Here is a 22,309-nt window from a genome sequence, read left to right as displayed (position 1 = left end):
CATGTGGGAAACCTTATTTAGCTTCAAAAGTAAGAATAACATAGATGTCATCTTCATCAAGTCTTTTACTTCTCAGCTAACCTTTGATTTTGATGATGATACTTTATAACATATGACTTAATATTTTCGGTTCATATTCACTCCATTTTCTTTTGTGATTTCTCTTATTGCTCTTATTGTTCAAAAGTCCTTCTTTATCCAGAGGTTGGGTAACTATGTAAACTACCTTCAAGGGTAAACAGACCCTGAGAGGGCTCCAAAGAGCCCAGCCTTTGGTTTCAATGCCTTGTGCAATTCTCTTCCCTCTGGTGCGGGCTAGTCTAGCGACTGGATTTTAATGAATAGAATTTAGCAAAAGCAATGGACTCTTGCTTCTGAGATCAGGCTACAGAAAACACTGTGGCTTCCATCTTAGGCTCCCTCTCCTGCTCTCTTACTTGCTTGCTCAAAGAGAAGTCAGCTGTGATGACATGAGTTGCTCTATGGAGATGCCCACGAGGCAAAAAACTGGGTCAGTAGCCTTGCTTAGTGAGCTTGCAAGCCAATCTTCCTGTAGTTGAGAGTTAGAGGACACCATAGCCCTGACTGTCGCTGTGATTGCAGCCTTGTGAGAGACACTGTATCAGAGACATCCAGATAAGCTGTGCTCACATTTCTGACTCTCAGAAACTAGGAATAGAGAGTATGAGAGAAAAACCCACAAAGCTTACACACATAGCCCTATGCTTGACTCTGAATCCCAACCTTTATAACAGAAAGAGATATAACACCAGTAAAATGGCACAAAAGACATACAGGTTACTAGAATCAAGAAGCCACAGTTTTGCCAAACTAGGCCAGAGGATTCTGTGAGGAAAGTGACGTAAAAGTAAATGAATAATAAGAAATTACTTAAAATTTTATGGGTAAATTCACAAAGACACGTTAATTCCAAAAGAGAGTTCCTCAAATAATTTCCTAAGTTTCCAAAAGCACTTAAGAGACACTGCTTTATTTTTCTCTTATTAGAGAAACATTGCCTCTGGACCATCACACGACATTAACATAAAGCCTCATAGGAGTGGCTTAAACAAGGTCACACTCACAAACTTTCCTATACCAGGAAAACCTCATGATATTAAAGATTGTCAATGATCACTGAGAGCTATTGTTAAATTATATTTGATTAATGGTATCCTGGGAATACCTATTCATTGTTTAAAAGCAGAGTCCAATATTTTATAACATATTTCAAGAGTTATCCCTAAGTCATACTGATTTTTAAGACCAAACAGAAGAAATACAAAATCGTCCATTTTTTCCACTGTTATCATTTCCAACTTACTGAATGTATTAATTATCATGCCTAGCTGAGATCACTGCAAAATCCTCGTAACATCGGAACAATATTTATCATAACCATGCAAATAATGGGTAAAAGTGTACAATGCCAAACCAATTGTTTTAAAAAGACTTGTGGAATGCCAAGTCTTCAAAAAAAAAAATCAAGGAGAAAGACTTTAAAAGTCAAGTCATGCCAGATATATCAGCAAATATCAGAAGAAAATTTTGATCAACTTTTCAAACTGTTCTTCACAGTGCTTTCTCATTTTAACCTCTCCTCCAGCCAAAAATGTTTTCTGAGCTTTATATTCTATAGTCTGTGTTATGAAAACAATAGAGTTATATTTTGCTAAACACTCCCTCACCACCCAAGAATTTGACAAACTCCCCTTGGGGAACAGAGACTCTATTTCCACCCTCTGAGGGACCATAAAATGTGAAAAAAGTCTACAAACGGGAACGATTCCACAAAGAGTGTCTAGAGCTATAAACCAATAGCCAGACTTTGTCTTCGATGCTTATATTCCCTGGAAAAGGTAGTACTACTCATTGGTCTCTTCAAATTTATACACATCTTCTTCTTAGAACAACTTTGATCATATGATGATATGAATAACTAAACTACCCCTTCTAGACACTGACTAAATTAATAGCATCACATGGAGTCATTTTAATAACTACTTAAAAAGATCATCTTCAATAAATTTCTCCTTAAATTCTAGAGAAAGGGAACAGTGAATATTCTGACATGAAGAAAAAGATCCTTTTTGTTTATTCAAACTTGGCCTAAGTTTAGATAAATAGATTTAGCCATGTATCATAATTCAAAGGCAAAAATGTGTTTAAATGTCAGGCATAAGTGAGTAAAGTATAAATAAACTGTCTACATATGACGAGGAATTGTCTTTGTGTTCCCACCTTTCAAAGGCAAGTCCAAACATAAAGAACCTGGAAAGACTTCACCCATCAGAAGAAACAATGAATCAAAAAGAGATTGAGATTAGCAGAGAGATTAGCTACACACAAGGGCGTATCTTGGAGGCAGGTACAAATTATCAAGAAAGGCCCAATTTATATTTTCATTTCAACATTATTTTCTCATATTACAATATAACGCCATCCACTGCCAACATCATCACTATGCCTGCACTATAATACCATCAGTCCCTTCAGATCCATACGCAACTGACTTGTCTGGTTTGCCTCCATAGAGATCTGAATTGTGAAATAATTCTTTTGTGCTTGGGTTCTTCCTTTCTGACTCACATTCTACAGGATGCCTTTACCAACGTGGGATTCCATACCAATATCTCCCTTCTCCCACAAACAAACAAATAACAAACAAACAGACAAGAAACCTACTCTAATTCCAAAAACCAGACCAATGTGTCACTTTCCAAGGCTTTGCTGCTTTAAATGTCTTGTCTCATGTCTTCTTCGAGCAGCTTCCACTCAGTTTCCATTAATTCTCCACAAAGCAGATAGAGTGTAAGAGAAGCCAGGATCTTGGCCTCCCTAAGGGACAAATCTACAACCTCCATCAATAATGAATTTCACCAACGCTTCCCAAGAGGAAGAGGGTACAATTAAAAAGGTTATAAGTCCTTGCACTACTAGAACCTAAGGGCATCCGTGAATGAAACTGGCTTAAGCCCAATTAGAGGAATCAGTACATTTGTCTTCTCTTGGAACAACCCTGCTCTTACGGTTCCCATCAATTCAGTATAAATCTGACTGATCTTATCCAAGAAGTTAATAGAAAATTGCTCACAGTGGGCGACTGCCACCTCAGTTTCCAAGCAGAGACAGATGGAATTTCCCAGATGGTTTGTCACTGGAAAGAGCGATGCTGGATGAGACTTCACAGAAAGCATGGTAGAGCAGAACACCTTCTTGGCCTTCACCCATGTCATAGTGAGGGATCTAAAACTGATTCCACTGTAAACAAATCGTAATTGCCTCAAAGGGCTCAACACGTCAGCCTCCCGAACTGTTTCAGGGGTTGCAAATCTTACACTGAAATTAGTCAATATTTATCAAGAAACCATCATGGGTATATCTCCTTATTGGGTAAAAACTGAGGAAATGTGTAGTTATCCTTCCCTGCTGCATCTCACACTCAATTGAGTTTAAGAATACACATAAATATAAAAACAAACAAAAAACAGACACAAGATAGTATTAACTGGTAATGGTATTGCTAAGTTGGGCAGATGAAGGAAGATTCCTGAGGAAACAAAAGAAATGGGTACGAAGACTCAGGGAAAATGCAAGGATCTTGAATAAAGAGATGGGCATCATTCACGAATACTAGAGAAAAGTTAAAGGGAAGAACTGATTTACTAATTCTTTAAGGTTATTTATTGGGCCTGTGCTCGAAGTCAGACATTGCTCTAGGAAGGATGGATGCAAAGATAAAAGACAAGAAGCATATAGTCTGCAGGGGAGACACACAAGTAAACAGACACAATTATGTGATAAATGCTTTTATCCTAGTAAAGCTACAGCATCATGGGAACACTTGAGGAGTCTATATCTATCCTAGACTTTAAGTGAAGTAAGTCTACTTGAGCTGAGTCTTTAAGTAAGAATTGGGGGTCAGTGGGATAAAGAGGGGTGGGGGCAGAACATAGGGTTTTCCAGGATGATGAATAGTGTAGCCAAATACATAGAGATGGTCTATTCTCTCGTGCCCTTTAAGATAATTTTAAGCACAAAGAGTGACACTATTTTTGTTTTTAGGACACACTGTGATTTGGATAAAGGAAAAGGAGACAAGAGGGAAGGCAGGAAGAAAAGTAGAAGAATATGATGATAATCAGGAAGAAAAGATGGAGATTTCAACTAAAGCAGTGATAGCAGGAACAGAGAAGAGAGCAGATTAGAGGAAATCAGAAGTTATAGTACCTGGTTTCTGGAAGTGAAAACGAGAATCCTGAAAGATGAAAAAAAAGCAAGGGTAGTAGTTATAGGCAATAAAGCAGAGGGATGTGTGCCCATGCACTCGTATGTGCGTGAATATGTGGATAAATGGACATTTGAGTTTTAAGACAAGGAGAGGTAGGAATGGAGAAAAAAAAACAAAGAATAACGTCTAGAATGAACTTCTTGCAAGGCAGGAAAGGAGATGCAGAGACATAGGATCAAAGGTGACTCCAAGTCGAAAGTCAGGGAGAAGACTAGAGAGGCAATCTGTGGAAACAGTACTAAACTCTCCTTGTGACTATTTAGTTGGAGCAAGTCAGGAAAGGCTTACAAAACAGTTGAAATGTGCTATTAGAGAAAGGGTAAAAAGCCAAGGTTAGAGATTTTTTAATTTAAATGTCATTTGTAAATTAGTAGCTGAAGCTTTGCAAGTGGATAAGCTCCCTGAGGCACTGGGAACAGAGGGAGAAGAGAAGAAAGGCCAGAGTGTTTTGGGAACCACGCACAGTTAAATTCAAAAGAGCCAAGACCCAGAGAGATATGAGAAGTAGGAAAGTATGGTAGTCCTGAGCCTAGATTAGAATGAATATTAAAAAGGAAGAGATCTTTCCCAATGTCAACATCAATGAAAAGAAATGTTAAGGCGCAACAAAGAGTCATGCCTCACCAAATTATAAATTATATCATTGAGATGGTGGAGATTGGAGGAAATGGGTGGGGTCCATCAGAATGCTCATGGTAAGGAAAGTCAGATTTTTATTTTAAAGAGTATGTGTTGAATATCTATTATGTGCCAGAGGCAGAGGTCTAAAACGGAATAAAAATTTTAAAAGAAATCTATGTTCTCTAGAATCTCAACAATAATTTGGATATTACTTTCAAATCGACGTCATTATTATATTTTAGAGGGTGAGGTTTCCCCAGAACTTACCATGAAATTGACTCGAGTGCAAGTAGTCCATTGGGTAGGCAATCTCACAAAATTTCAGTAGAGGTATGGAGAAACAGGAAAGAGAAGGAAGGTCATAAAGAATGCATTATAAAGCCAACGGGAGCTCAGTTCCACTGGCAAACTCTAACCGCTTCTCAGAGCCTAAAGGAGAGGCAAGGAGACGGGGGTATCTATCCACCAGCTTCTGTCTCTCATTGGTTATCAGTCCTGGAAATATTAGTTCTCCAGCACATCTAGTTTGCCTGACTTGCTGTGAATTTGCTCCTGAGGTTGGGAAAAAAGTCCTCTAATAGAAAGTCACAGATACTTCCACTAAGCAGCCTTTGACTACACAGATAAATGCTAGAGACATATGGGTAGGGGCGTACTTGCTACAGGGTGTGTACAACACGAGGCTTGAAGACTTTGGCAATGAATGGGATCAGAGATTGGTACTGAACTAGAAGTTCAGTTAGAACTAGACATAGTTAGACATAGTTAGGGCTAGAAGGAGAGAAACAGAGACATCTAAAAATTCTGATATTTTCCTATGATATCGAACAGGAACCTCTAATTCTTTCCCCAACCACGTTTTAACGATGATAACGATCTTAAAAAGCTTAAGGTACAATTTAACACCTGTATTATTTGATTATTAAGGCAATGAAATGCTGTCTATAGTACCCTTTATATGCATATTTCCCATTTGTAGAACTGAATGTCACAAACATCCTATGAGAAAATAAGACAATCTCTCCTGATTGAGCAGGATCAATAAAATGAGACTTCTCTATCAGACTTCACTTGTTGAATTTAACAGGTTGTGAGGAATTTAGTATTAAGTAGTAAGTAATGTGGGACTTTCTATTTATGTTCTATTTAATAAAGTATGCATGTTGTATAATTCCAGCAGTTGGCTGAATTAGACTAGTTAGCTACTGACAGCTAATATATTCAGAAGCAAGGAAGGGCAAATGTCACTGAAATTAAAGACATCCAATCTTCTAAACAGTCATTGTTGTTTGACACTTATTGGGCCCTCATTATGTGCTAGCATATGATTTAGCATATTGCAAAGATCTTTGGAGAAAACGGAGGAAACGTCAAAGGTACAACATGTAAATACAGAAATTCTAAAATACCCCCAAAACAGATATTGATCATAATTTAAAGTGATTTTTAAAACAGCTTCCTTGTCAGTAGTCCTCTGAATGAAACTGCAAGACTTTTTAAAAAGTTAAGTTTGTGTCACCGTGATAGCATTTAATGTAAGTTATTCCTTGGCACAGAGGTGGGATGTTGGAGAGAAGGCTAGGCTCGCCCACTGGCTAACAGTCCATTCAGGGGTGCACAATTATATCCGAAAAATCTGAAACAATACATGGTAGTCCTTTGGAGGCTATGATGCTTAATTTTATGTGACAACTCGGAAGGTGTTAACTTAAAAAAATTTTTTTTAATGTTTATTATTTATTTTTGACAGAGACACAGACAAAGACAGAGACAGAGCAAGCAGGGGAGGGGCAGAGAGAGAGGGAGACACAGAATCCGAAGCAGAATCTGAGCTGGCAGCACAGAGCATGACATGGGGCTTGATCTTACAAGCTGCACGATCATGACCTGAGCCGAAGTCGGACGCTTAACTGAGCGTCCCAGTTCAGTACTGAGCCACCCAGGCACCCCATGGAAGGTGTGTTAGATGAGACTAACATTTGAATCAGTGAACTTTGGATAAAGCAGATTGCTCTCTGTAATGCAGGTGGGTCTCATCTAACCAGGTGAAGGCCTGAAAAGAACAAAAAGACTGACCTCTCCAAGCAACAAACTTCATCTGTACCATTGGTTCTCCTGGGTCTTTGCCTACTGGTCTTTGGTCTGGAACCTGCACCATTGTTTCTCTCAGGGCTCCAGCCACTGGCCCACACTGAAGATTTTTGACTGGCCAGTCTCCATAAGCCAATTCCTTATAGTTAATATCCTCTTTCCCTCTCCTCTCTCTCTGACCCGTATCTGGTGCAATGAATGTAGTAACTACATGTTGTTGCTGCTATTATTAAATCATGAAATGATACATGACGTATCAAACAAGATAATGGGGTGTGGGCAAAAGATTATTTATTTCTATGTTCAGTGTGTTATATAATTCCCAGAATAACTTTTCGTCAAATCAATTTGTTTGGCGTTTCAATACAGCCTGTATTTCTTGAAATGTGCTCTATACACCCAAATGCCTGGTCTGCAAAGGCTTCCTGCAGAAGGTGGCATATTGCTAATGCACTTCAAGATGGGAACTTGAAAGATATAAAAAGGATTTGACATCTGGCATGGTGACTCAATTAATTACTGTGTTGGATTAATTAGTGTGCTGAATCTCCTGAGCCAACACCATGAGTCTGAGCAGACTTACATTACACTGGTTGGCAAATAAGCACTGTAGGAGGGTGCTACTTCCAAATTTGATTCAAGGTTGGGTAAGGAAGGGTTAGGAGGCTATATATTTTATGATAAGGAAAATTTATCTTTAGGACATAAAATACAAGTGAAAGTCCTGCCCAAATTATCGAGGTAATGAAATCTCAGGAGCCTTTGAATTAACTCATAATTGTGCCAGTAGTCTATCAATTACCATAACAAATATTTTGCCTAAAGTAAGAAAAAAAACATTGTGTATTTTCTCCAGAGTTTTTAAAATAAATTTAGAATATGTGTAAGGAAATCCCAAACATTTTTATCATGTTCAAATCATGTTACACAGGCTCTTGAGCAGACAGTGTGGCATGGTCTTTAAGAATACAGATGTTGGGGCGCCTGGGTGGCGCAGTCGGTTAAGCGTCCGACTTCAGCCAGGTCACGATCTCGCGGTCTGTGAGTTCGAGCCCCGCGTCGGGCTCTGGGCTGATGGCTCGGAGCCTGGAGCCTGTTTCCGATTCTGTGTCTCCCTCTCTCTCTGCCCCTTCCCCGTTCATGCTCTGTCTCTCTCTGTCCCCCCCAAAAAATAAGTAAACGTTGGAAAAAAGAAATTAAAAAAATAATAATAATAAATAAATAAATAAATACCCATTTAAAAACAATTGTTTTAAATACAGATGCTGGAATCAAAAGGTCTACGCCTTTATTTTCTTATCTAATTTTAAACAGACACAAATTCAGGTTTGTTTTGAGGATTAACTGAGTGAATCCCTTTCAAATTCTCTATACGGTGGCTAGAAAAGAATGCGTATGCGGTATATGTTAGCTCATGATTCTACAGTAGGAACAGTAGCACCCAAAGTGGTACCAGGAGTATTTAGTGACTTAAAATTAGAAGTAAATTTTGGAAAGGAATGCTATCACAAAAGGAAAGTCTTTTAAGGTATACTTTGGCAAAGCAACTAAGGTTTTAAATAGAGAAAATTACGATAGTTTCAGGAAATAGCATGAATCAAATATTGAAACCCTAAGGCAAAAAAATAAAACCAGACTATTAAGATTATTTTCTATAAAAAAACTACTACCCACTACTGGTTTTTGATACCCTGAAGAGTATTCATAGTCTCAAAATAATATCAAATAGTATCAATGGTATCAAAAGTTCTTCATATCTATAAGCTGAACCCTTTAAAAATATTAAACATGCCATAAAATAGCCTTATAATGGTACAAGAATATTTAAAAAACATCTGTCCAAAAAATAGGACATTATTTCATTGAAATTAACCTTTCGCAAATAGGTTTATTTTTCACCCAAAATGTAGCAAATGCTAAAAATGTATAATTGTACCATCCCACATATATAAATAGATAATTATATAAAGATCAAAAACTGAATTTTCATATAGATATTATTTTGATATAGTAAAAGGAAAACATTTCTCTTTTACTTCAATGACAGGTGCTACTTCAGTGGCAGTACACTTTTGAAGAAATATCAGAGAAATAACTAAAGGTTGTGTTGGGGATGGATATGCAGTGATAAATAAGTATCTTATTGCCGAAAACATTTTTTAAGCGAGAGAACCAATAGAAACTTCCAGACAAAATGGGTTTAGAGTAGTATTTAACTCAACCCTTGATGGTTAGACAATCTTTGTCTTGCCTTTGCTCGGAAATCAGTATGGTAAATATTGTTCTCTCAATGGAATCAATAGACCAGTCTATTAACAACTCAACCAACCAACGCCTGCGGTGTCTGTGGGGCCACATCGCAAAGCCTTTTTGAAGTGGGTAAACTGGACTACTAGGAATTAGGTTGCCCACATGATCAAGTATTTAGCTTAACCTATCAACTTGTTCAGTTCTTAAATACATGTGAAATCACCGACTTCATCCTTTTATGGATAAATATGTGGATTTAGGAAGTAAAAATCACACCCTAGAATCTCCCATGTTGTTTAAAAGTTTGGTGACACAAATATTTCCTATTTATTCCAATCATTACTTTTGGTTGAACCAATAACCTCTGTGTCATCCAATAGGCACTGAATAAGCGGAGATCCACACATACCAGTTTCTTTCATGTAATAACTTGAAGGAGAAATTTCTTTCGTGTAACAAATTGGAGAAGGGCTGCAGTGTTGCTGAGTTCAGTACATTTGTCAAAACCCCTCTGGGAGTTTTTATGGCCCCACAGGGTAGACAGAGTCATTTGGCAGCCGTGAGACTCTTCTCATATAAGTGGCTTTTAGGAAGAATGTCATTCGTATATATAACTTGTGGAACTCCTAAATAATATAAAACATTTGTTTCCCCAAGTTTTATCACTTGTATCATCACTTAAATAGGAGAGGTCCCAATGTCTGTACCCTGGAACCTGTGAATGTTACAGCGTATGGCAAAAGGGAATTAAGGAAGCCGATGGAATTAAAGTCGCTCATCAGCTGCCCTTAAAAGAGGATGATTATCCTAGATTTACCCAGATGGGCCCACTATAATCACAGGTGTTCTTAAATGTGGATGTGAGGAAGACTCAATCAGCCACCGTTGGCTTTGTAGACGGCAGGGGGCCTTGAGCCAAGAGCTGTGGATGGTCTTGAGAAGCTGGAAAAGTAAGGAAACAGAGTCACCCTAGGAGACTCCAGAGACGGACTCAGTGCTGCAGATGTTTAGTTTTAGCCCATCAGACCTTAGACCGGCACAATTGCAAGGTGATGTATTTGAGCTGTTTCCAAGCCACAAAGTTTGTGGTAGGTAATTTGCTACAGCAGCAATGGGAAAACTAAACTATCCAATTAAGAAATGAAGTTTAAATGTACCACGTATTCCATCTTTCCACTACTTTTTAACACAGGAGTTAATCGACTATCCGTATAATCTTACCTAGAGGTAGATTTTACAGAGATTTTACAAAAATGCTAACAGAAATTATGACGCTAATCATTCATCGTTGCTCTAAAAGGTACAAATAGTATTACCGAGGAATAACAAGGTTGTTCATTTCTTGTTCTTCGTGTAAACCTGTAATGTATGACAATTAATTTGTGTCATCTTAAAAATAAAAGCATTTGTATATATTATTAAGTGTGAGTAGTATTAGTCTGGCTAAGCAGATAAAGCAACAACCTTATAAATTACCTTACTAAACAACCATTTGGTATGATTAACCTGTTTCCTTCTAAATTCTGCGTATATTACTGTCAGAGACAAACCACTTGGAAAGTCTCCAAGTTTTGTGGGCCATGAAAAAGAAAAAACAAACTGTTATTTTTAGCGATTTCCCTGGGAAGCAAGCAGAGATAATTTCTGAGCTATGACAAAATACTGAGTCAACCATCTCAGAACATCCACATACCAAGGAATTATTATTCAGGTCCATCTTCCCAGCAAATGGCCCCCAGGTTGTTCCCACAGGAAGTTGCTGCCGACTCTGGATTTTTCGTTCCCCGTCTTTCTGAAATACCTCCAGCTCTCCTGCAGACAATAAAAACAAGAGGTGTTTAGAGTACCTTCACGTGTGTTTTACCCACACGTTTTACTCTTTTTTGGGTGTTTGCTTTACACACACAACATTCTCGGGATTCATATAAAGGCAATTAATTATGCTTGTCTGAAAACCAACTGATCTCGTTATCCTGAGAGGAAAATAAAACTTGTCCTTATAATTGTATTCAGATTTAGTCCAATTTCTTTCTTGCACCTTTTTCACACACATCATCTACAGAAGTGAATTCTATTTAGTAAGTCCTTAAGAACCTGTAATAATAACACTCTTCCAAAAGCAGTGCTGTGATGCCAAAACGGATAGACAAGAAACATTAGGACAATGGCTTAGAGTTAACATTCTTATATTTGCTCACGAATGTAACTAAAAATTATAATTAAAGATATACACCTTACACAATACTTTTATTATAGTTATTCAAGACTCGTGGTGAGCAACATCTGGAGGGTCTCTGGAAGTATGTGGTAGTTTTTTCAAGGTACTACTAATTTCAGGGGCTAAAATATTTACACGTACAAAAAGTAGAGATGTATGTTTTCCCAAATTAAAAGAATGTTTAATCAAATTCATTTTTCTTTTATATTTGGTATTTGATGTAGATTCTGTCACCAGAAGAGTTTGGAAAAAAAAAAAAAACCTTATGAAACAGCCAGTTTAGGGTGGTCTCCCTTCTTTCATTCCCTCCAAATTATTACATTGGATCATTAAAAGGAAACAGGAAGTGAAGATAGTATACACGTTAGCATAAAGTAGGAATTCATCAAATGCTCACTTAAATAATAAATGAATAAGGGGCGCCTGGGTGTCTCAGTTGGTTAAGTGTCTGACTTCAGCTCAGGTCACGATCTTCTGGTTGACGAGTTTGAGCCCTGCGTTGGGCTCTGTGCTGACAGCTCGGAGCTTGGAGCCTGGCTCGGATTATGTGTCTCCCTCTCTCTGTCCCTCCCCTGCTCATGCTCTGTCTGTCTCACTCTCAAACATAAATAAACATTAAAGAAATTAAGAAATAAAATAAAGAAATAAGTGAATTAATTAAAAAAAAAAAAAACTAACTGAAGGCTTCAAATCTTCAAAGAATGGCCATCAGCCTAAAAAGTCTTTGGGATAATCAAACAAAATCTCAATCATGATTTGGAGAATTGGAATCTTTCTCTTTAAATAATTAAATCTATGATATTTATGTTCTGATAGTATCACTATACCATATTATCATAGCAAAAGCTTTGTATTTTAAAATATTAATCTTAATAATACAATGTATTAGTTCTTTTTATTGGTATTTCTTCTCAACCTGCTGAAGAGCAGACATTAAAGCGGGAACGAATGGATGAATAAGAAGTATAAATGGAAACCCATATACCACAGATAGCTGAGAAAAGTTCTAAATAAAATAGAATGTATTCAGTAATTACATTTTCTAAGCGATACATAAGTTATGGTAGGTAATTTAGCATAAATGTTTTGTCTTACTCTGGCCTTAATTTCTGTTCAAGTCAGTAACTGTCTTTAAATATGTAGATTTAATCTTGATGTTTTTAAAAGCAATACCATCCACCTGAGTTCAGTTAGATCTTTCCTTTACTTCTTGGCATTTGTGTCACCTCTGTTTAATAGTTAAAATACCAGACATTACTTTTCATGTTTCTATTATTGCTTGAATCCTGAAAACCAAAGTCAAAGTTATGTAAACCACAACCAGCTAAAATTTTGAGTAATGTTGACATTGTGTCCATTATGAAATACAAATTTATCTGTATCGGGACAATGAAAATGCAATGGAAATAACAATTCCATGTTCACGGTAAAAAATGTCACTTCAAGAACTACACCATTCTCCCTACTTCTCATGCTCCCTTCCTCTCCCACTTGCCAAATACACGAAAAATGGAAGAACTCATTAAACTCATTGAACTGAGACAGCACCTCTCCCCTCCAGTTTGTTTTTCACTCTGATGTATCTGTAGCTAAAGATGATCAGTAATGAGGAAAATGGACCCCAAAAAGATTCAATGAGTTGAGCTTCTGAAATATAGCTTTATAAATAAGATATTTACAATAAATAATATATGCTTAAGTATCAAGTCCAGAGTCCAGGGAATATGGAACAATAATTTGTTTTCTCTTTGTGGAATAACAAACCCATTTCTGAGATTTTTCCCCTGAAAATGTTTTGCATCCTTGTACAATCTTTTGATTAGTACATTGGAAGCAGAGCGCTTATACCCCAAATTTTCAGAGGCAGAGCCTAGCTAATAATCCAATATGATGTCAAAAAGGACTCAGTGGGAAATGTCCCACAATGTGTGCCTTCATATTCAAATGTGATAATATAGTGATTTACATCTTTAAGATTTTATTCTACTTGAAAAGAGACTGTTTAATTTCTATCTGATAGTTCTTTGAATTTTCCAATGATATTTAAATTTTAAGCAATTTCTTTATAACTTACTATTTAAAGATAAAATACATTTCAATCCCTCAGCTAAACACTGGTTAAGAATGTTCTTTTCTACATAAAAATGATGCCCAAATAATTTGCTTGTTTTTACACACTTAAAAAAAAAAAACCAGTCATGTCACATTTAAGTGATACCAGAGAAATCTGAGGATCTTTGAAAACCTTTTTAAAAAGTAATTCATTCTCTCTTTCTGCCACTGACATTTTTCATTTGAAAAGGGTTCAGGCTCAGTCAAACAGTGACTTCTTATCTATACCTGTGGATTTACAAGTAGCTCTGTCTTTTAATGGATTAAGAACTACAAACTTAGGGCAGATCATAAAGTGATACCCAAATATCTCCAAAGTTCTTGAGGTGTCTTTGACTCTGCATTAGAATTTTAAGCAAACCAAAACTACTTTTACGAGCTCTTAAACATGGCCATAACAAAAAGTCCAGTAACTGTTCAAGCTAACAAGTCAATCTTTTCAACTTTATTAGGCAAACAGGCATATCCCAGTCTCCTTTCTTGCTTATCAAGAAGTTATTTTGAGGTTTAGGAAAATCCATTCTGTTGCTGAAGTAGTTAAATAAAAATATCCATTTATTCACTAGAAAACTGCAAACACATTGACAATAATTAGCATTTGAACACTACCAAAGCTACATAGGTTAATGATAGCAAGAGAAGACATTGTATAAATGGAAATTATATTTAATTCAACTTAGATGTTGTTTGACAATATAATATTTAAATTCTTTTTGAAGATAAATAAGTGTCATGAAATAGAGGAGACATTATCACACCAAAAATAAGATTAACTTTTAGTCAACTCTATCCAATAATCAACTAAACAGCCTTGAAGAAGAGATGTCTTTTCCGAGTCTTGGCTTTGTCATTGGTAAAGAGGGTTTTGCACTCACTTGCTAGTTGGTAAGGTGCTCCTGATACCATGATTTTCTTTCCCCAGATATGATATATCATGACAGGTAGAAAGAACCCTGGTATGGTGAGTCAAAGTGCCAGGTCCAACAGCTTATCATAAAAAATGGATGTTTGACTTAAAAAGGACAGATATTTCAAAATCAGAAAGCAAAGCTCCAATTCTTGTTTGATTTGTTTATTCATTCTTTTTTGCCTCCATACATTAACTTATTCATTCTTTGATTCCACTAATTTATTTGGTGTCAGACTGTGGGTTATGCCCAAGCATAAAGCAACAAACAAGACAAGCCTGGACCTTGGGCAAATTTCAGGAAATGTAATCCATTCACAAGGCTTGGGAAGTAGACACCATAGAACCTATTGACTATTCAGATTTTAGGAGTTAGGGAAGGGAAAATCCAACAATACCATTCAGGTATCAGCTTAAGCAAATGGGTCAATGGTCATATATTGCTGAGATAAAGAACAAACACAAAAAAGATTTAAGGGTAAGATGAAGAGTTAGAGTTTGGAAATATTCAGGTCAAAGTGGCTGTAAGGAAGGCAAGAGGTGATTTTACATGGGCAAGTACAAGCCTGAGACCCAGAAGCAAGGTCTTAACTAGAATGATAAATTTTGGCATTTTAGCCACTAATTAAAACTAGCTGGTCTATGGCAATAAAAGCCATTGTATGGTTCACCCAGGACAGAGTATATCACAATAAAATAAGAAGACCTGAGACAGAGTTCCAAGGATCTTCAAAAGGCAGAATGATAGAGGAGCATGCACAGAAAATTAGAAGTGCAAGAGAATAGAGAAGAAACCGATATAGCAGTCAATTGATTGAGAATGTAAAGGAGGAGGGATCAATCAAGTAACGTGAAAATTTATGAAAGTAAGAAAAGAACCAGAAAGATACCTTTTGATGAAATGGAAATCATGAGTATGCAGAGTGAAAGGAGTTTGGTAGAAGGGGAGGCCAGTAGACAGGCTGGAATGAGTTCAAAACTGAATTGGAGAAGAGTCTGTTGAATAAGCCATGTGAACCTGAGTAAGTCCCTTAACCCTCTGAATTTCGGTTTCTGCATATAAAATGGGAACTATAGTATCTTCTTCATATTACTGCTGGGAGGATTATTCCACATCATAACACATGCAAAGTGCCTAATAAATACTTACTACTTCACCCAAAAGACAATGAAGCATTCTAAGAGCGTGTCCACAAACTCGCATCAACACATGTGACCATTCGCCAATGTCTGTGGTCACACTGCCTCTTACCACTTCCATCCAAAATACACGCCATACCTTGGCTTATCTTCCTTTCAAATATCTTCTGGATTCACCTTTCTGTTTGGGGGGGGGGGTTCATCTTTCTTATCAGCATTCCCCAGGTTTCATCAACTCAGATGTAGATTTCCAACCAATCTCAATTCACTCTACAGCTCCAATTCAGGCTCCAAATCCCTATCAGCATAAACACACTAAAAAACTCCATGGTCACCATCTCACTCACTGGTACAAGTTCCTCCACTAGCTCCCTTCTGACCATCCCAACTTGAGCTTTTATGCCTGAATCTTAACCACAATGTTGCTCCACGGTGCCTGCCTCACTTTCTGTTTTGCTCTTCAGAAGAGACTCTTCTTCACTCCAGATCAAGAAAGTCTTTCTCACTGTACTTTCCTCCTCAGGTCCAGGTTAACCGTCACCTTTCAGAGAACTGTGCTTGCTACATGGCAGACACACTATACTTGATAAACTCTATTAATGTTGCAAGATCAAACCCAAAGCTATTCTGTCTCACCAGATGTCTCTGAATTCCAGAGAAAACTGAGTTCTCCTTCCCTAATACTCCCATGGCATTTATAATCCAATGGTACACAGTTTTGTATTTAATTATTAGCTGGTGGTTTCTCTTTGATAACCCTTTTCACCTCAACAGGAATATAAATAGGCACCTTGAACTACAGGTATGGTTTTTAATTTCTGTTTATCCCCCGGTAATCAATATAGTTTGTGACATGTGGTAATTGCAAAATATAAACTGAACATAGTTGATTGTGTAAAGACTTCATACACTTAATTTACTTACACTCAAGTTCCTACACTCAATTTTAGTGCAGTTAAAGTTGATTTTAAGGACAAAAAAAAGTTGTCTTAGTATGTATCTTCTCTTTGGAGTACAATAATAATCATTTCATTTGCTCAGCATTTTGCTACATTTACTTACATTACCTCATCTGTGAAATATGGAGCCGGATGAAAACTAAAGATTTTTCCTCTCATCCCAGTTCATATTTTTGCAGCTATTCCTCAAAAAGAAGCCTCTTTTTTTTTTTTTAACATGCTGGGTAAATTCACACAAAATACTTGAGACACATAGGATGGACTAATCAATTTTGGTAAAAGATAATATTGTTAGTGCTGAGGGCTGTTTCTCTTATCTTCTTGATAATGCATACTTTTAAAAGTCTGTGATTACTCAAAGACTTATGATAGCCTCACTTAAAAAAAAAAAAAGAGAGAGAGAGAGAGAGAGAGAGAGAAAGCCCTAAGTCCGAAATCACTACCAAACATACTGCAGCTTTTAAGATATCAACTCACTTTTTTGTGCAAATAAAAGAAATTCACTGGTGGAAAGAAATACTTAAAATCAAGAGAGATACCCTCAAATCTTATTTTATTGAAAGTACAACGAAGCCATTGTTTTCCTTCTTTTAAATAGGGTCCTTTTGATGGCTCTTTAGAAAGCAAACTATACGAAAACCGTAGTATACCAAAGGGGAACAGACAAGATGTGGGTCTTTTAGCATAGTTATCAGCAATCATGCTTCGACTGAATTCAGCATTAAGTTGATGACATAAATGTATATGGTATTTACAGAATGTCCCTTAACTCCAGGCTCAGTTTTCATAGGACATGGCTGCAAATAAGTGAGACGACAGAAGATCATATTTCATTTGCTGAAAATAAAATTTGGATTGGTTTGAACTTGGTTCTGAACATGTAACCAAATTTTAAAGCAGACCACATGAATTAGCTCATAATGTTTATCAGGCCTTCCTATAACAGAAGGCTATAGCGTCAGAACCCATATTTATATTTTCTTCATGGCTGGAAAACATTATACATCATGGTATCAAACATGGACAGCCCCGAAGTCATGCTGAGTTCAAAAAGCGCTCAAAGATTCTAAAAATCTCAAAACATTTTCAAAGTCAGCCAAGGTGGCTGAAGTATGGCAGAGCTCTTGCTATTTTATGGTTTAACCATTTGACGGCTGCCCGCCAGATACACAAGAGGGTGAGAGGATCGTTTCACTGCTGATTATCTTCACAGCCAAAGTGCAGGGCTGCCACTATGTGTGTTTCCTCGGGCATTAAGAACAGCATGTTTCATCTGCATTTGAAGACAAACGGTGCCATTTACATTATGCTATGTTGAGCCATCTCAAAGCATAGTTTGGCGCAGGAAATGATAGTTCTTGGTTAAGTGGCTACAAATCGCCTTATAGGGATACCTTTTCTAATTTCCCTTCTCAATTTTTGAGTCATACAGTCATAACACACACACAACTACAGTTCTGAACATAAACTTGAAATACGACATTCCCTATTCAAGTGCTCCAGTCAAACCCTGATAAATCAGGCTGGCCATGCAGTGATCTTATCCCTTCTGACTCTTTAATAAATCGAACCTTGTAAGTTCGTACTGTTGGAAGTTGTCACTAAATGAAATTGTGACCTTATCCGGCGCATGAACTTATCCTGCTGACAACTACATTTATTGTGTGGATAAGAAAGGGGAAAAAAAAGAAAAAAAGAATAAAGAAAAAAATGAGATATTTGATAATTCTGATCTTAGCCATATGTAACTCTAACAGATGGGATCTTTTTGATGTTCCATTAATGATTTGCCAAAGATGAGTCTCTACTTAGAGAAAAATGCTCACCCTAGGTAAGTGCTGGGGGCACTGCAGATGTTATTAAAAGTGCATGAAGAGGTACTGGGTGACAGCAGCGAATCAGAAGCTATTAGTCTAACACAAAGAGCCTGAATTAGCTTGTAATTGCACTGGAAAAGATAACATAATGGTGGTGGCAAAATAGAAACATTCCCTTTTCATGCATTCAGTGCCTAAAAACTCCAAAACAAGACACTGGAATTGTCTAAATCCCAGAGCCAGTTAAATCACTGCATTTCTCAAGAATAAAAATGCACCCTTTGGCTACAGTTTCTAAAACGTCATGGCAATCAACGTGCACAGCATTAAGAAGAAGCAAATTCACGTGTATATGCCACCATATATCAGCATATAACACAAACTCAGGAATCTTTTACTTCAGTATTCCGGCTGGCTTTAAGAATTAATTCTGAGGCTATGATAGGTCTGGATATTCTTTCTATTATTATAAGGCCTACTGAAACCTACAAATTACCATATTCAACATAGAGAAATAGAAGAGATAAAAATGTGGTTCCAGGTAGTAATATCATTGGTAATAAGGTAGAAAATTCAAGATGTTTTTAAAAACAAAACCATGATCTGAAATAAAACTAGAAAGCCCTCACCTGCATGTTCACATACAAAATAAGTTTTCTATGCAGAGACCATGTTCAAGACAGGGGGGAAAAACTGCCATATTTTGCCCTTTGCTCTGTGGTCTATTTCTACAAACAGAAAATCAGCTCATCCCAGGTGTCTGAAAACATTCACGTGGAGTGAGACTGGCTCTTGCAAATGTTTGGAAGTGTCACTGGAAAGAGGAGCTGCAGTTCCTGGACTCCTTTCAGCTGCTGGAAGGAGGAAGGAGGGAGTCCCCACTCTTGCTCAAGAAACCTGGCACTGTATGTCTCTTTGCTGCCAGAAACCCTCCCTGACCTTCCAAACACCCCTCCTTGTCACAGGCTGACCCAATCCCACTTCCTGTTTCAAATCTTGAGACCCAGAGGGAGACAATCCTTTGGAAGGTATGGTTAGGAAGGAATCATCACAGAAGTGAAAGGTCTGGGCTAACAGACACAGAAAACAGCAGCGGAGGGGCAACAGTCAAAAGTTAGTCAATGGGCAGGAGGTCCGTAGAAGGGACGGGACCCACAGGGCACTGGTCTGCTGGAGAAGGTTTGTTTTCTCCAGGAGAAAAGAACTCTAAAGGAGAAACTTTGGGTACAAATCAACCCTAGACCCTGTTTGACTAAAATGAAACAAGCTTTTAAAGAACATTTACTATAGAACATCGGTGCACCTTATTGATATTTGGAGTTCTAAATTTTAGGCAACATCTGCTTCGCTAGATGTTAAAATGGCAGGCTCTCTCACAGGTTAAATTTATTAATGTGGAAAAAGATACTTGGCGCACAATGGAACTAAAGACCACTGGCTTGCTAGGTACTTCTTTAGCTCAAAAACCATATTAATCCAGATGTCGTCTTTTTTTTTTTCTCTTTTTTAACACATTGTGAAATGGTGCAGATGGAGAAGTAAGGAAATGCAATGACAAACTTTAACAGGTAAACATTCTTAAGCATCAACTGTGATTAGGATGAGTTTTACCCGGATGAAAAGGTCTATATCTGGAATGGAGAGGTGACTTTTGGGGCCACAATACTGGAGAGCCAAAGGATGGCAGAATGACTTCACAGAAGAACAAATAACATGGGGAAATGACAGTATTACTTTCAAAGTCTTTAATCCAGGGAAGTCACAGTGCTCTATAAAGTACTCTCAGCCAAGATAGAAACATGCAGAAGACTGGATTTAAAATTTTTCATCCAGTGAACCAGTACAAGTATCACTTTAAAAAAAATAGTACAGGGGCGCCTGGGTGGCGCAGTCGGTTAAGCGTCCGACTTCAGCCAGGTCACGATCTCGCGGTCCGTGAGTTCGAGCCCCGAGTCAGGCTCTGGGCTGATGGCTCAGAGCCTGGAGCCTGTTTCCGATTCTGTGTCTCCCTCTCTCTCTGCCCCTCCCCCGTTCATGCTCTGTCTCTCTCTGTCCCCAAAATAAATAAACGTTGAAAAAAAAAATTAAAAAAAAATACAGAAATTCTACTATCTCCTCTTCCAGTTTCTCCAAATGGTAATGTCTAATATAACCAACAGTATGATTATCAACACCAGAAGATTAATGTTAACTAATCTAACTAATCTGTTTGTAAATATTAACTAATTTACAAACCGTATTCTTGTCTTTCATGACCTCGATGTGAGTGAGGAACACTGGCCATTATTTTAAAGACTGTCTCTTAAGTTGCATTCGTCTGGTATCTCCTCATGAAGAGACCAAGGTTATGCATTGTCACCAGAAGGAATGCTGCGTCCTTCCCAGTGTCCCACAGCAGGGGGTACATGAGATCCATATGTCCTATTACTAGTGATGGTCATTTTGATGATTTGGTTAAAGTTGTGTCTGCCAGGTTTCTCCACTGTCAAGTTGGCAAATTTCCCTTTGTAATGAATAAGTATCTAGTGGGGGAAATAATTTGACACTACGTGAATGTGCCATTTCTCATCATACTACTGAAATGTTTTCTGAAGTCTTGATGTGGGTCCCCAAATTTGGGAGAACAAGTCCTGTCTAGTATCAAACATTAAAGAATTAAGTGTATCAGCCACTTAATTCTCTTACTTATGGCATCTGCAATAAGTAGGATACAGGCGTATCTGGTGTGAAAATGCCTTCATAGACAGAAAGATCTGATATGTAGGCTATAGTGTTGGCACAAAGTTTTTATTTCTGAAGTTTGGACTCATACTGCTGAAAATATTAATTTCAGATAATACTTCCAGAAATATAATTCCAAAAGATCAAGCAAGCTGCAGTCACTTCCTCGAAATTCTGGAGCCTCTTATTAATGCTTGTGTATCTTCATAGTTGTATATATTCTTAAGTTATACGTAACTGAGAAGAGAAATATTGCCGAAAGCAGCCTCCCTGACACTCTGTGTTTTAGGGTACAGTCTTAGTCAATCTCTCTGTGTTTTTAAAGCCTTCTCTGTGTGGTATAGAGCTCTAAATACCTGTCATTAGTGTTATGCTTAAACCCTACCGTTTTTTGGAAGTCTATTGTTACCTCCTAAATGAACACCTCTCTGATTCATACAGCTCCTCCTTGCCAGAAATTCAGAGGTGATCTCTCCCTTTGAACTCCTACAGCATTGATTTTAATTCTAATATTTTTCATCATTGTCTTCTTTATAATAGTGATTTGTATATCTTTATGATCTCTCTACATGGAACTTTTTAGATATCCCACAAAGCTCTGTACCTGGTAGAGTTGCAGAAACTATATATATATCTTCACTGCTTTGGGTTAAATCATTGTTTCTAAAGAGGCCTTTAAATCAGTGTTATACATACCACTTTTTCATTTTCTAATACATACTTTAATAGTTTGTTCCCTGAGAGACAAAGTCGGTATAATTTTACCATCATATTTATTGGGCTGGGGCTCAAACTTAAGTTACAAAATTAGTGGTGAAACTTGGACTCCAACTCTGTTTTTCTGATGCTCTCATGCTCAGTTTGCTTCATCAGACTGCCTCTTTTAAAAAATTTTAACAACTTAACTAGGTGGAAGGATTGACCTCAAGCCCCAGTATCATATCAGCAGCCATTAGAATGGATTCATTTATAAGATTAGCTGCCAGTCAATTTGGAAAGCAGAATATGAATGCCTGAAGGATGGGGCCACAGGGCAAGTTTTGAAGGAGGCAAGGTGGTAGAAAAGATTAAACAAACAAAACACCGAGAAAGCTTTACAGAGCGGAGTGGCAAAATTATTGTTTGATTATCAGAGTTCACAATAAACTATTACATTTCTGTCCCAAAAATTTCAGACAGAAA

At 37.4% G+C, this 22,309-nt stretch overlaps 1 protein-coding gene across 3 annotated transcripts in view; it reads right to left on the bottom strand.

The window, feature by feature from the left end:
- Nucleotides 1-22,309, bottom strand: part of ZFPM2 (zinc finger protein, FOG family member 2) — a 472,819-nt gene that overhangs the window by 224,827 nt on the left and 225,683 nt on the right. For all 3 annotated transcript variants that reach the window (XM_043601585.1, XM_043601583.1, XM_043601584.1), the window contains one exon: nucleotides 10,947-11,065. In XM_043601585.1, coding sequence (XP_043457520.1) covers nucleotides 10,947-11,065 — 119 coding nt within the window. The remainder of the gene's footprint in view (nucleotides 1-10,946; nucleotides 11,066-22,309) is intronic.

The sequence above is a fragment of the Prionailurus bengalensis genome, chromosome F2 (genome assembly GCF_016509475.1).
Source record: "Prionailurus bengalensis isolate Pbe53 chromosome F2, Fcat_Pben_1.1_paternal_pri, whole genome shotgun sequence".
Lineage (NCBI taxonomy): Eukaryota > Metazoa > Chordata > Mammalia > Carnivora > Felidae > Prionailurus > Prionailurus bengalensis.
This window is presented reverse-complemented; position numbering and strand designations above follow the sequence as displayed.